The 15,938-nt window shown below is 31.2% G+C and overlaps 1 protein-coding gene across 12 annotated transcripts in view; it reads right to left on the reverse strand.

The window, feature by feature from the left end:
* SNTG1 (syntrophin gamma 1) overlaps window positions 1–15,938 on the reverse strand; it is a 746,957-nt gene that overhangs the window by 44,188 nt on the left and 686,831 nt on the right. For 11 of the 12 annotated variants that reach the window (XM_036232864.1, XM_036232861.1, XM_036232854.1 and 8 more), the window contains 2 exons: window positions 14,577–14,729; window positions 9,923–10,015 (listed from right to left, as the gene is read on the reverse strand). In XM_036232864.1, coding sequence (XP_036088757.1) covers window positions 9,923–10,015; window positions 14,577–14,729 — 246 coding nt within the window. Of the gene's footprint in view, window positions 1–9,898; window positions 10,016–14,576; window positions 14,730–15,938 lie in introns of those variants that run through there. The other variant, XM_036232863.1, reaches the window with a different exon arrangement.

Raw genomic sequence — 15,938 nt, forward strand, 5'->3', positions numbered from 1 at the left:
TAAATTATTAAAAGGCCCTTCTGAAGTTCTCTGTCTCAGTACCTGGCTCATTTCCTTCACAGACTCGACTACAATCAATCTGTGATTGCCCTGCTCTGTCTCTCTCCACTACAGAGAAAGCTTGAGGTGAAAGTTTAATTGCCCTAAATATCTCATCATTGCATTCCTCGATCCTAACAGAGTAGCTGATATACAGTAGACACACAATGAACCTAACTTTTGTGAAAGAAATGCATTAAGAGAGAAAAAATACTAAAGAAGAAAAAATGCCCCTTTATTATTGGGCTGTCTTACTGTTGGAGGCATGCAATTGGGAAAGGTGGGGAAAACATACTAAAATTAGAACTTATAAAGTACTGTGAGATTTCTAACCATCAATAATAATCTTTATTGTTTGAACTTGAATAAAATCAGATCCAAAAGGAGGAAAAGATCCAAATAAAACTGAAAATAAAATGATGGCAATTTATGAAAACTTAATTGAATGTTTTGAAATCTGAAATTTGACCTAATGTCTTCAATGTAAATAATCACAGACTGGAGTTTCAGTTTCCCAAGTTTTTCCATGGATAACTTCTGCTTGATTCTGGAGAAAAAGGATGTCAAACATGGTCAAATACATTTGTTGAAGATCATTTGCACAATAAAGTCTGAGGATAATTTTAGAAAAGAAATTCATTTAAATTTATTTAATCAGGTAGTGTTTTCCATGGTATACATTTCAAGAAATGATAAAATCTGCACTGTAAAATGAAATATTTAATGAATTTAAGTATAGTAATAATTAATTTAGAATATCTTACTGATTTATTAGAATATTTATTTGTTTGTGACCACCAAAAATAGTGTTTAAGTCAACATATTCTTTGAATGATTGTGAAATGATAAATAAAACATGTCTGACATTTTTCAGATACATGTAAACATTTTTAAGTGCCTAATATCTGGAAGCAGAGATAACCATGCGTATGAAGAAAGAACAACACAATAAATCACAATATTTTTGTTTGTATTTGTAACACAGTCTTTAAAGATGACCAAGAAAGTAATACGAAAATATACAGTAAAAGTGTATTGACCAAAGTGCTCTCACAATGAAAAATTTTGAAAAATAATCAATTCTGTAAAAAAAATATTTGCCTCTGAGCTACTCTTTCTAATAGATGCATTTTATTTAAAACAATGCAAGCAAACAGATAAATGCTAAAAGACTTGAATGCAATGCCATTTGGAGTTTATAATTTAAGGTTATCATTTCTAAACCAAGTAGTAATCCTTATAGAATATGCTTGCAATAGTGATTAATGCATGTATAATAGAAGATGAAACATTGATTATTATCAAGCAGAATATTTTATGTAAAGATAATGAGGCGCATAATATGTAATCTATCATTTATTCCTCACATTGATGGGTGAACACATATATAGATCAATTTAAAAGTACTTCATTTGCTGCCTGCAAAACATTGTGTGTCTGCTGTTGTCCTTGCATAGAACATTGCTTTGTTATTACAAGGAACATAGCACTGTACAAGGCCCTTTTATACACTTTCTCTCATCTCTGTGAGAGCTACGTATTAGAGAAAGAATTGCCATTTTCCTGATGATACAATTAATAACACATCATATACATTCATATTCCACAGCCAATAAATATGAATCAAACTCAAGCCTGTTATTCTCCATATATATATATCTATATATATATTTTAATCTCACCCTGCTTCTTTGTTTTTTACAATTATTTTCTTAACTAAACTGGGCATGATTATAGATGAATTTTATTGCAAATGCCTGAGTCCTTTCTTAAAATAGAGGAAAAACCCAGAGTCCCAGTTAGTACAAGACACAAAACCCAGAAAAGTAATTTACTAATTTTTTTAAACATAGTGTGTTCTGAGTCATAGTTTTCTTTATTTATAATTCTGTTATTATTTTATACTTGTATTTCTCTTTCTCTATACATAAGAAAAAATATTCCTATTAGCTATTCATTTTTTAAGATATATTTTTAGATTTGGCTTAAAATTTGGAAATACAAGTGAGGTAAAAAACTTCACTGGGAAGGGGGAAAACAACCTGTCCTTACTCTTTATTTTTGCCCTTTATAACAAAAATTTTCAAAACTGGTTATAATCCATCAGAGAGCTGGGATGCAAAGCTAGCTATAACCAACAGACACAGGTTAATGAGCAAATTAACCTTTGTAGAGTATGAAGTGTTCCTTAGATGCAGACTATTCGAAAATAAAATTGAGTAATTATGTATAAATGAAAAATGAAGTTACACAAATGATAGTGAAAACATTCATGTTGAACAAAAATAAGCAAAACACACTCTAATGCATCCTTTATTGTTTTCCATTTCAGTTAAGTGTTCACATGCCCAATTTTTCATGCTCCACAGAAAAAATCTTCTATAAGAAAAACAAATAATTTATACATATGAAGGTAATTTAAGCAGTATGTAACCTATTTTATAAAAGATAGAAGTAAGATTGTACTACATAGAGGGCAAAAAAACCTGAAAGGATAGTCTATGTGGATGACAACATAATACATATAACACATTATAAATTATAACAAAGATGCTTTGAAACCAGGATCCAATTGTATACTCCCCATAATACCAATTGCCTGGTACTTGACATTTAACTAATGTTTGCCAAGGAATAGCCAGAAGCATATTTTTTTCTTGTAAATAATCTTTTTTATTATATATATTGTATATATGTATAATTTTCATTTAGAGGTGACGTATACTATTATATTAGTTTCAGATGTATAGTACAGTGATTAGATATTTATATTCTTATGAAGTGATCACTCCAATCAATACAGTATCCATCTGAAACCATATATAGTTATTATAATGCTACTGACTGTATTTTTCATCCCATACTCTATATCTCTATGACTATGTTGTAACTATCAATTTGTACCTCTTAATCTCCTCCACCCTTCATTCATCCCTCCAAACCACAATCTAACAACCATCAAAATACTCTCTATATCTGAGCTTGTTTCTATTGTTACCTTATCCTGTTCTCTAGATTCCACATATGAGATTTTTCTTTCTCTGTCTGACTTACTCCACTCAACACAATATGCTCTAGGTAGATCCATGTTGCTGCAGATGGCAAACTTTCATTATTTATTATAACTTAATAATGTTTCATATTTTATATATAAATATATATTTACCTCTTTTTCATTCATTCATACATTAATAAATACCCAAGATACCTTTCTATTTTGGCTACTGTAAATAATGGTGCAATGAATATATGGATTCACATTTCCCTTCAAAGTAGTGTTTTGGGTTTCTTCATATAAATACCCAGAAGTGGAATCAACTGGGTTCTTCTTTGTCTCTTGTTATAGCCATTGTTTTAAAGTCTATTTTGTCTGGTATATAAGTATTGCTACCTCAGTCTTTTTTTGTTCGTTTCCATTTTCATGAAACACTGTTTTCTTATCCATTTGGACATACTATCTTTTTCATAGAGCATTTAAAACATTTACATTTAAAGTAATTATTGCTAAATATGTAGTTATTATCATTTTATTTTTCATATATATATATATATTTTTCTTCCTTCTTCTTAAAAAAGTCCCTCTAACATTTCCTGTAATAATGATTTGGTCATGATGACTACTTTAGCTTTTTCTTGTCTATAAAACTCTTTATCTGTCCTTTGATTCTAAATGATAGCTTTGTTGGGTAGAGTAATTCTGGTTGTAGGTCCTGGCTTTTCATCACTTTGAATACTTTGTGCCAGTCCCTTCTGGCTGCAAAGTTTCTGTTGAGAAATTAGCTGAAAGTCTCATAGGAACTTCCTAGTAGGTAACTATCTGCTTTTCTCTTGATGTTTTTGAGATTCTTCCTTTGCTTTACTCTTTGGCATTTTAATTAGGATATGTATTGACGTGGACTTCTTTCGGGGTTCATCTTGTTTGGGACTCTTTGCACTGCCTGGACTTTTATGTGTATTTTCTTACCAAGTTAAAGAAGTTTTCTGTCATTATTTCTTGAAATAGGTTTCAATTCTTTGTGCTCTCTCTTCTCCTTCTAGTATCCTTATGATGTTAATGTTGGTATGCTTGATGTTGTACCAGAGGCCCTCTAAACTATCATTTTTTTTTTGTTTTTTGTTTTTTTCTTTGTCGCTATTCTGAGTAGGTGTTTTCTCCTACCTTATTTTCTAAATTGCTGATTTGTTCCTCCACTTCATATAATCTACTGTTGATTTCTCCTAAGGTAGTCTTCATTTTAGTTATTGTATTCTTCATTTATGACTAATTCTTTTTTAAGTTTTCTATCACTATTTTTATGTTTGTTACCTCTTTGTTAAAGTTCCTATTGAGTTCATCTATTCTTCCCCCAAGTTCATCGAGTATCCTTAAAACCAGTTTTTTGAACTCTGCTTCTAGTAGTAGATTGCCTGTATCCATTTTGTTTAGTTCTTTTTCTGGAGTTTTATTCTCTTTTTTCATTCAGGACATGTTTCTTTGTCTTCCAATTTTGTCTGCCCTCTTCTGTTTGTTTCTATGTATTAGGTAAGGTTTCTATGTCTCCTGGTCTTAGCAGAGTAGAATTATGTAGTATACGTGCTATGTGTTTCAGTGTCACAGTGTTTCCTGGTCACCTGAGTTGAGTGCTTCAAATATGTTCTTAGTATGGGTTGCGTGTGCTCTCTTGACATAATTGAGTCTTGGTTGCTGCTTTCTGGTAAATGAAAGGGATTGACCCTCTGGCTAATTCGTTGCAATGATTGGCTGTGACCAGTGGAGAAGCTGTTGTTCAGAGTCTGATCCTACAGAGCTGTATTCACTATAGCAGGACTCTGGTGCCTGCCTTGTCTGCTCTTTGGGTGTGTCATCCTCCGATGTGAACCTGTATGGTTATCCAGCTCAGATCAAAGCTGGTCACTGGGCATGCAGGCTGGGGCTTTCTGAAAGGGGTTCTGCCACAGGCTAAGTTTAGCTTTAGCCTGTGCCCTGCCCAGAGCCATTTGGCATGAGCCATCAAGAAATCTGCAGATGGCCATCACTTATGCTGGGCTTGGATGTTCCTCAAGAGGCCAGGTCGCAAAATGAGGCAGACTGCCACTAATGATGGGCTTTGGGTTGCTCAGCAAGAAGTATGGGATCATGCTGAAGTCAGATGCTGCTTGCTTAGATTTTGTTAAACTTGGAGAGATTTTAGGAGAGTCTATAGCAGAAGCCAAGAGAGGCTGTTTGTATGGAAAAATCCATGGGAAGCAGCTTGAGTAGACCTGTGAGTTGGGAGGGGTGGAATCCTAGGGAATCACCAATGTGGGTTAATCAGTCTTAGCCAGGTTGATAGAGACTCAGATATGGTGCTCACCTGAGTCTGCAAGCCTGGGAAGGGTAGGGCTCAACAAAAGAACATTGGCACTTCTGTCCATTCAGCCTTTACTCTGAAACCAAACAACTCTGTCCCTCCCTGCCAATGTCCCTCGTACCCCTCAAGCTGCTGCTCCAGAGCTAGAGCTCTGAGCAAGTAAATCCATCATCAAGTAAGACCGTATGTGAGCCCCTTAAGAGGAATGTCTGCAGCTACCTCAGCCTTCTGTCTCACTCTACAACAATTTCCGCTGGTTCTCACAGCCAGAAGTGGGGATTTCTCTTCCTGGCACTGGTACTCTGGGCTTGGGAGCACAGTGTGGGGCCAGGATCCCTCACTCCTCAGGGGTGACCTGCGCACTGATATAGCCCTCCCAATTCTTAACCACTACATGTAGATGTGGGACCTGACCAGTTCATGTCTTTGCTCCTCCTACCAGTCTCAAGATGGCCTCTTCTGTTCATTCCCAGCTATAGGACTTCTATTCAGCTAGACTTCAGGCAGCTCCCAATGATGGGTATTTTGTAGTTTAGTTGTAATTTTGATGTGGTTGTGAGAGGAGGCAAGCACAGTGTTTACTTAGTCAACCATCTTGACTATCACAAATTACCTTTATGGATTTTCTAGTTAAGCAGTAAATCAAACCTTCCCACACAATCCTATTTCCATTTTGTATCATCCTTCAACTTTGGCAAAAAGCCCATGCACACATATCCTCTCTTTCCTTCTAACCACTCAAATGTTAATGTTCTAAAAGTTGCTTCTTTTCCTTCCTTTTTATGTGGGTGGTCTGGGGTCATATTTAATAGAAAATCATAAGAAATATTTTCTTTAAAACTATTTTTCTTTACACATCTTTATACTTCTCATTTATTCTTCATTCATATTATCCTAATATCCTTGTGCTTAAGTAATTACATTTTTACTAAAATTAGTACTTAAACTACATACTAATTTTATAAATTTTATAAATTTAACTTGTGATAATGTATAAAGGGATAACATATAAATATCAAAATATCACACAGTAGATGAAAGCTTATGTCTTTTGCTATTTTCTTAGATGGTATTGTATTCATTAATATAGTTGCCACTAGTCATGGAATTAATTCTGTGTCCTTAAACCATGCTTTAGTGTGAACAAATTGGTTATGGTTCATATCTCTACCAGATTCAATTGTAATACCTTACATATTATGATAAGTGCAGGCAGAGACCAGAACATTAAGAGGCTTCTACGTTATACTAACAGATGTTGTCTTAAGGGTAGTAGGAGGCCATGAAGGTAATTTAACGAGAGAGACTGATGACATAGTTGAGCTTACATTTTAGAAATATCATTCATCTGGTAATGATGTGAAAACTGGGACACAGAGGGATGTAATTGCTATGTCCTCATCATGCATTTGCTTCTCACCAGGTCCATTACACTGTTGACTTCTTAAGGAAAGAAATTGTATATCTATTTTCGTATTCCTAGTATTTATCAATGGTCATGGCACATAATTGTTACATAAAAAGAGTATGTTCAATAAATAATTATAGAAAGTTTGTTTGGATGATATTGTAGTAATCCAAATGAGAAGGGAGTACCCAAGTTACTTAGGGTACACCTTCTAGATTTATTTAGGAAAGTTATTGAAAAAGAGGTATAAATAAAAAACACAATTCAGATTCTTTTCAATATCTGAGATTGAAATGCAAAGGAGTCAGACAGAAATGGAGAACAAGGTCATTGTCAGAAACACCTTTACTTAATATGTAGCCTTAAAAATCAAGATGATGTCTCATTCGCAGTTAACAGAACAGAAATTTGGAGTTAAAAGAAATTTAGGAAACTTATCAGGGTAGTTGTCTAAATTAAAAACTGAATGAAATTGCCCAATTAAGCTCAGGGTTTCTCCATCAAACATTTTATTTAAATCTATCTCTCCCCCCGAATTGACTCTTCATATAGGGGTATATTTACATACATTTACATATACATCAAATATATAGAATATTCAAAGAGGAGTATACAGATTTTCACTCTAAAAATTTATTTAGAATATATAAAAAATAAAATTAGACTAAGTGTTTCTAAAATTTTGAAGTTGTGGGTTATTTTGTAATAGATTAAAATCATCAATCTGGTGGGTTGATGTACACAGAGTACTTATTTTAATCATATCTATGTAAAATTTTTCAAAAGAATAACCAAAATAGATGTGGGAAAGGAAGCACTAACATTTCCACATACTATTAGATATGGTATGCCATTTATTATTCTTAACATAATAATTTTATTTTGAGAAACTGCGTATGTTGTCTGCATAATAAATACTGACAAGAAAAATATATACATCTATCAGACACTTAGCATTTTGTTTTTGTTTTGTTTATAAAATTCAGCCACTCTTATGATTCATATTATCAATTCTCTATATGAATAAATTCATTTCTAGTTATTTCTTTTTAACAGATATATACACAGTCACTAGCTCAATGAATAGTAACAGCTCCAGAGAGAAAAAAAAATGAGTTCACTGGTAGTCACATCTAAGTCAATATATCTGTGCAATGTAATAAGCCATTACTATTTTATTCTCCTCCAAGTTGTCTGCAGGCTGCTCCAGTGACAAAGATTAAGTACTTACTTTTTTTAAAAACTGCTAAATTAATGCATGTGTTTCTGTATATGTTTATTTTGAGGCAGTGCTATTCTTCAGATTTACTAATTTGATTTCTATATCCTCTAGGGTATGAGTAGTATGTTGTCATGCCCTCTAGAACACCAACATTTAAAAAGTGCTGGATACATTCTTAAGGATTCTGTCTGTATGTGTATCAAGTAGATAAAATTGGAACAAAACATGCTTTAATTTTTACGTAGCCATTTTCTCTTTTGGATTTTTGTATTTAGAAAACTTCTGATCTCATTCTATGGAGTGAGGCAATTTTCTTGCAGTAAGATCAGCTCCTTGGTTTGCCCAGGACTCTTGGTTAATGCTTGTCATCCTGAAGATATTATTTATAGCTCTCTCATTCACACTCCAAGTGTCACTGCTTCAGTGATGAATAGTATCTTTATTATAATGCATATAGATTCTTTTCCATCCCTCTCAATTATCAGATTGCCTTGAAGTTAGATACTTCCAATAACAGTCAGAAAATGGAAGGATAGTGATTATTACTCCGAAGAACTTTGATTTTTCCTGCATGTCAAGCTTGTACTGACTGGAATCTATTTCTTACTTAATGGTATTCCTAGATTGCATCATAACAATTTGCTTGGATTTTGCTGACTATTCCCTCCTTCCCAGCATACCCAGAGAGGAGGACATAGATGGGCATGTTGTGTAGACCATCCACATCATGGTTTTCTCCTACATATTGAGAGCCAAAACAGAACCCTGACAACAGTTTTGAATTATGCTAGCCTTAAAAAGAATCTCAGAACATATTCAGGCACTCAGAAATGTGTTTATATTAATTTTATTTGTTTTGCTCTCATCTACTACTATGAGATTCTTTAACCTTCATGTAATAGAGTTTGGTAACAATTCTGGCAATGATACATCTTTTTAAAAATCAGACTATTTTTTCTAATCAGTTACTTATGAAATAAATTAATTAATAACTAAATTAGTATATTTATTTAATTGATTTAATACTCATGAACCTATCCTGATTTAAATAAGTATTTTTTTTCCAAAGAAAGACTTTAGTCATAGGAAAAATATATGGCAGGCTCACTTGAGAGTCATCAAAAGAGCTGCTGCCACCCGAAATTCCATATTTAGCAAAGTATTCTTTTGGCATTACTCAAAGGCAATGCACTGGACAGTTAAATCTGATAAGCATATGCATGCTATTTGATTTTACAATGACAATATAAAAAGAAATATTGGTTATCCTTAAGTAATGTGATATTTTGTATGACAATTTTGATCATAAGTTCTCTAAACACCAACCCACATCTTATTCGGCTGTGACCAGCTGGACTGACTGCATCATTAGACTCCCATTTTTTCCCAAGATCAAAACACTCCCAATATCTGTACACTCTGCCTTTCTCACATAGTTATATTGCTTTCTTGTTTTATAAGCATTTGTTTTAAAAATTCTACACAAGGCTTAATTTCTAGGTAAAATATGTTTCCCAGTAAAGAGTTATTCATTAATACTTAAAATTAGTGAGAAGGAATATATCAGTTTATTTCTTTTCCATGCTTTGATAAAGGAAAAAGTGGGATGGATCTAAGAAACTGAGGTCATAGCTTTAGTAAAAGAGAATATATCTATAGTATGAAGTGATATTTAAAGAACATACATACACTTTAAATAATTATAATGTTTTGTGTCAACACATTTCTTTTATTAAAATTTTAAACTTTTGTTTTCCTATAAACAGATTAAATCATAATTGAAATTTTGTTAACAAAAATGAGAACCTTAAATTTGACATATGATAACCAATTAAAATGCTGATGGGTATTCAAGGTTATTTCAATTCTTCTTAAATTAGAATGACTGCAGCACATTTCTCAGAGCTGACCTGAACACATTACCTTTGTTGCGGCATCAAAGCAGATAAATCCTGCGCTAAAGTCAATTGTGAGTCCCATTAGATGACTTTCTAGCACACATGCATATGTCTTGCACTAAACAGAACAGAAAACACTGTTACTTTTCATGTAATTGACCCAATAGCCAACATTTATCAAAGACACTGTGAAAGCTCCTATAATAAGTTCTTTATATAATAGTTAACTTAATATCATAGTAACTGTATAAGGAAGATAATATTATCAACATCCTAATGTCAATAAAACAGAAGCCAAGTGATTTTTGACCTGCCAAAATATATGCAGTGCCAAGCTTCCAATCCTGTTCTGTCAGCCCTTATCTTTCTTTATCTTGTGCCACACTGGCTCCCTTGCTAGATAGGAAATAAAACTGGTATTAAAAAATTTACATGTAGATAAGATTTTGTTCCATTGTTAGGTCTTCTAGTTAAATATCACTTCATTTTCATTAAACCAAAAGTGAATTATTAAAGATTATGGTATTACTTAAATTCTTGGCATATGAGTTTATGAATATTATTAAAAGAGAACTCTCAGGCACACAAACACAGATTCTCAAACCAAAGCAAAAAATACAAGAAACATCCTAATCTTAAGAGTTCTATATGTTTGTCCATGTGGCACAAGCTATTTCCCAACGACACTTACCACTTGCTTATTATTTGTATAAACTTATTGATTCTTCAGAAATCACTATTAAATGACTTTTCACATTAAAACAAATTAATTTATAATGTTACTTATATAAAATTTTTGGAACAACTAATAAAATTTAGATACTGAAATATAAGAATAGCAGATATAAAATAAAAACTTGTGCTTATATGAAACGTGATGCATTTTTATGTTCATAGGCCAGTTTTATTTGCATTTAGTTGCAAACTGTAGTATTGAAATAAATAAAAATACTTGTAATTAACACACAAAGAGAAAGAGGAAGAGGAAGAGAGAAATCTATCTTAAGCAAATTTTCAGTATCAATCCTTATATCGTATTTTTTTTGTAATACTATATATAAAAGTACAGTAAATGAATCACATTTTCACTATAATTATGGATAAATGCATTTAGTTGCCTTCGTCAAAAAACTATATTCTATATTTATATATTTAAACCCAATTTGCATAAGAAAGTTATAACCATGTCAAATTATTCATTTGAAATTGAGTTGCTCTTTTTTTTTTTTTTAAAAAAAGCATGTTATCAAATAGGCTTAACAGAATTTATAAGTTAATTTTAGGGTGGAATTTTATTTATTTAATACATAGGCATCTTCCATGTTTGCATCTACCCATTACTACTTAGTCAAAACTATTCCCAACATTAGAAAATCTTCAAAGCTATCTCATTTCCTCCAATTTAGACATAGTTATTTGCTACTTTCAAGTAATATCATTTTAAAAAATATCGGTTGAAAATGTTAAATATTACTGAATATTAAAGTTTATTTTTTAAGTTCAGAATTATAAATTATATTACATGGTCTTGACAATCATTAAATTGAAACAGATAGATATGCTTTAAATTGATATATATTGAAGTTTAATTCTATAAGGTCTAATCTTAATCATATACAATGATTATATATCTTTTTATACTGAAATATTTGATATATTGCTTATTTTCTATTTTTATTTTATAATAAAAAATAAATTATAGTTAGACAAAAAGTAAAAATTTACTGTTGTTAGAGAAGTTCAAACTAGAAACACTTTGAAAGATTTTAGCCCATTTATAAATAACACATTTAAAGATATATTACATATAAAATACTTGTTAATATGCCCTCTTGGATGATAGTTAAATGCCTATAGCTTGATAAAATGCATATGAAAGAATTTGAAATAATAACATAGAAAATACAATTTTTAAAGTGATACACTTTTTTTATTAAAAATCATTTTTTAAAAGAACTACTTTTTTATCAAATATAATTAGCGTAAGGTCAAAACAATTATCTGCTTCTTACTAGTATTATTCATTTACTCTTGGAAAATTGTTCAGAAATAGGATGAGCAAAGGTACTAATAATACTGTAAATAATTAGGTCTAATACTGATACTTTGAATATTAGGTATACTAAGTTTGAATACTGGTATTTTGAAATGTTGTAAGATTTTATTCATATAAATTTTTATTTTCTGTTTCAATATTCACTATATTTTCTAAATTTTAAGGTATTAATCTAAATGCAATGTAGAATATTTAGAAATGTCTGATTTAACTGGATTACATTTTAAAATATATATGTAGATATTTATATAAATATTAAGTACATTAGATATCAGAAAATATGTAAATAGATAAAGAGATAGATTAGAAACTAAGAAATGTTTGAGTGCAGTTGTATTAATAAAAACCAAATTCAAAATAAAATTAATTTTATTTATTAATTCATAATTGTATTATTCAATTCATTAATTTTCTGCATTTCTGCCCATTTCACAAAAGGTCATATGTTTCCTTTTTATTTTATTTCTTTATCAACTTTAATGGTAATGTGAATATTGAGAACATAGAAACATATAAGGTTCTTTATGTAAATGTGCTTACATTCTTGAATTTTGAAAATAACACTATGAAGGTCTTTAGTCACTGACTACTAATTTCTGATAAAGTAATCAAATAAAAATAGTTTTATATTTTTATAGAAAATTTATGACTAGGACATTAGGAAGTCTATAACACAACCAAAAGCTAAAAGGCATTAAATATTATCCTTTTTACTTACTATATGCATCTTACGTTGATATTGTGAATACGTAAGTTGATGGTTCAAAGAAATGTATTGTTCAGGAAGTCAGCTTAGAGAAGATGAAGCCCATATTAAATAAGACAGTATTAAAATTCAGTGAAAAAACATAATTTTATCTCTATCTCATTTCTAAACATTAGGAGACTTAAAATGAAATGTTAAATTGAGACTATCAGGTAAAAGTCACCATGTAGTTGTTTCCAGCTGAAGTGTGGTATTCTAAGAAAACGATAATTATGAACACCTAAAAATATCAATTTAGATTTTAAAAATGACAGTTATTAAACTAACATATTTTAATGTTGTAAATCATCTTATATGTTGATGCTTGAAATAAAATCATATTTAAAGTAGTTTTTATCATTTCATTTTTATATTAAAGTATCTATTTATTGAATTGAGGTTCTATACAGTTAAAAATTTGAAATAATATTTGTCAGTTATTTTGGCATATTTACATATATTTAGATCAGCAGAGCTATTAGAAAATGTTCAAGTGAAATGTGAATCTTTTCCCTGTCCTTGTCCCTGGATTGTCATGTCATACTTGTGCAACTTGGTGTGTTGAATATAGTTTTTAGTAAAAAAAAATAATAATATAATTACAAATTAGTTCGACATATAGAAAAAATATGCACTCAATCTCCTATTGTAGATAAGAATTCCAGAACAGAAGTCAATCAGCATTATTACATAGTTTTTAAAAATAAGTGCCCATATATCTATTTAGGTCCTGGCTCTATGAATACATTTGTGTGTAGCAAATGCATAATTGTTCAGCTTTGCTAAAGTTCTCTGCTAAAGATCTGCTGCAGAGCCAATATTTGGTAGCCTGTTCCATTTCATAGTACCATGAATTGGAGAGGATGAAGATTCTATGAACTTTTGATCTAGATATAACTTCTTTTTTTTTTTTTTTTTAAGTTTATTGGGGTAACATTGCTGAATACAATTATATAATTTTCAGGTGTACATTATAATTCAACATCTATATGTTCTATTGTGTGATTACCACCCAGGGTTCAGTTTCTTTCAGCTACCATATATTTGATCCCCTTTACCCACTTCGACCTCCCCAAGCCCCGTATATTTGACCCTTTTTATAGATATAACTTCATACTTAAGAAATAAAGTTTAATAAATATCTTCTGAATACTTGTGATATACAAACTGCATTGTACTTCCGTTTGTAGATGACTAAAATAATCAAACTATAATCAAGCAAACTATAACTTAGTGTAAGCAATGTCAAGCACACATCACTCTAATAAAAGACAGTATGAGTAGACTTAAGAAAATAAACACAAGAAAGTAATATTAGCGTTCAAAAGTGAGAGAGTTTGAACAGAATTGTTGCGGAAGAAATAGTGGTAATTGGTGTGCGCGGCAGACCGGAAGTCAGGAAAATCATAACGGGCGATATGAACTATAAAAAAGTTTTAAATTCTTTGTATAGTTTTGAAGGGTAGGATGAAGGAAAGGCTTTTTAGCAAGAGAGACCATTATGGGTGAATGAAGCCATTTAGCTGAATATTAGGTGGTCATTATTGGAGAACAGGAAATTACTTGAAACCAATTAATTAAAATCAGAACATATTCAGTTTAGATTTAAAGTGGATCGGATTCTAATTAAAATTAGAAATAATATATTTTGATGAGTGGTAAGAAATAGCATAGAGAGATCAAATTATAGAAAAATTAAAATGTTTTTCAGAGCTGTGTTTCTATTCATTTAATCACAATGGCTAATTATCAAATGTATTTGAGGAGGTCAAGACTGACAGAGCTGTATTTTTATGCTAATTTGGTTTTTTATTAGAACTCTTGACATGTGGTCATGCATTTGTGGTAGTCAGATGCTAAAATTCCACAGACTCTCACCTGTATCCGTTCCACTTCCAGAAAGGTTGCTGTTTGAAATGCTCTTTCCCACTGGGCAAGGTCACAGTCTAACTCCACAGAGAAGTAGAGATCTTCCCCAGACTCGGACTGCACAGTGAAGCAGTGTTTCCGCCGGTCCAGCAGATCACTATCCTGATGAAAACCTGGAGTTACACAGGCTGGCATACATCAATTCATAATGCTAACATGGTCATACCTTGAATCAGTGTTGGCTAATGCATAGTGGTGATGCTATAGTCATAAAGATTACACTCTGTGATATCATTCTATCTTCATTAAAAATGGTCACAGCACCCGAAATTCCAGAACTCAAAGTCCATAACTAATACGTTTCTTCTCTGTACTGAAACTGAAGCATGTCCAGAAAATAGAAGTCAAGATTTCTGGCTTCAGCTCTTACTAGCAATGTTACTACCAAAAAACATTTAAACATGAGATTCAGTTTCTCACAGAACAAAGGGATAACACACAATCTCCCTTTTCCCTTACAAAGCTGTCATGATGGTGATGTTATTAAATGGAGTGTAAGGTTGGCCTCAATAGAAACAATAGTCTCCAGAAAACTTTCGAATATTAACAAAATATCATTTTAAAATAGTAATAAAGTAAAAAGCTAACATATCTGGAACACTATCATTGTACATTTTTCTCATGTATGACTTATTCAGAAGTATCTTCTAGTTTTTTAGATTTATTCTGAGTCTCCTGGATACTTTCTGTAGACTAACAATCAAAATCTGTCCTGGGATACGTCTCAGATTTACATAGTTACGTAAAAATGATATATTACAAATATGTTTTATAATGTCTATATTTTTCTAAGGTGATCAGAGGTCAGTGGATATAACTAAAATGCATTTTTATTTCTTTTGGAGAACAAATACAATAAACGATGTGTTTATAATAATCATTAAGCATGTAGACATCAGCAGTCATACATTTTCTATTGTACTTAAAACACATAAAACTAAATGCAGAAAAAGTGGCCAAAAATTGGTAATTCATTCCTATAGCATGTTCTTGAATAAACCAGGATGTTTTTTTCTTTCCTTTACACTATAATTATGTCACCTAATATTTGCTAATTTGACAAGTCACTTGCTTTTAAATTTTCCAGATGCACTTATCATTGCTCTAATAATAGCTATATTTTCAAGTTTATAGTATTTGTGGAATTGAAAATAAAACTTAAAAAAAGAATAGAAAGATGAAGAAGGAATATTTTCTATTATTATATTAAATATAAATTACTTTATAAACTATATGACTACACTAATATGTTATTGACTGTTATGTTTGTTACTGTACCATTTTTTGAATTTGTAATGAATCGGGAAATCA

The sequence above is a fragment of the Rousettus aegyptiacus genome, unplaced genomic scaffold (genome assembly GCF_014176215.1).
Source record: "Rousettus aegyptiacus isolate mRouAeg1 unplaced genomic scaffold, mRouAeg1.p scaffold_m13_p_15, whole genome shotgun sequence".
NCBI lineage: Eukaryota > Metazoa > Chordata > Mammalia > Chiroptera > Pteropodidae > Rousettus > Rousettus aegyptiacus.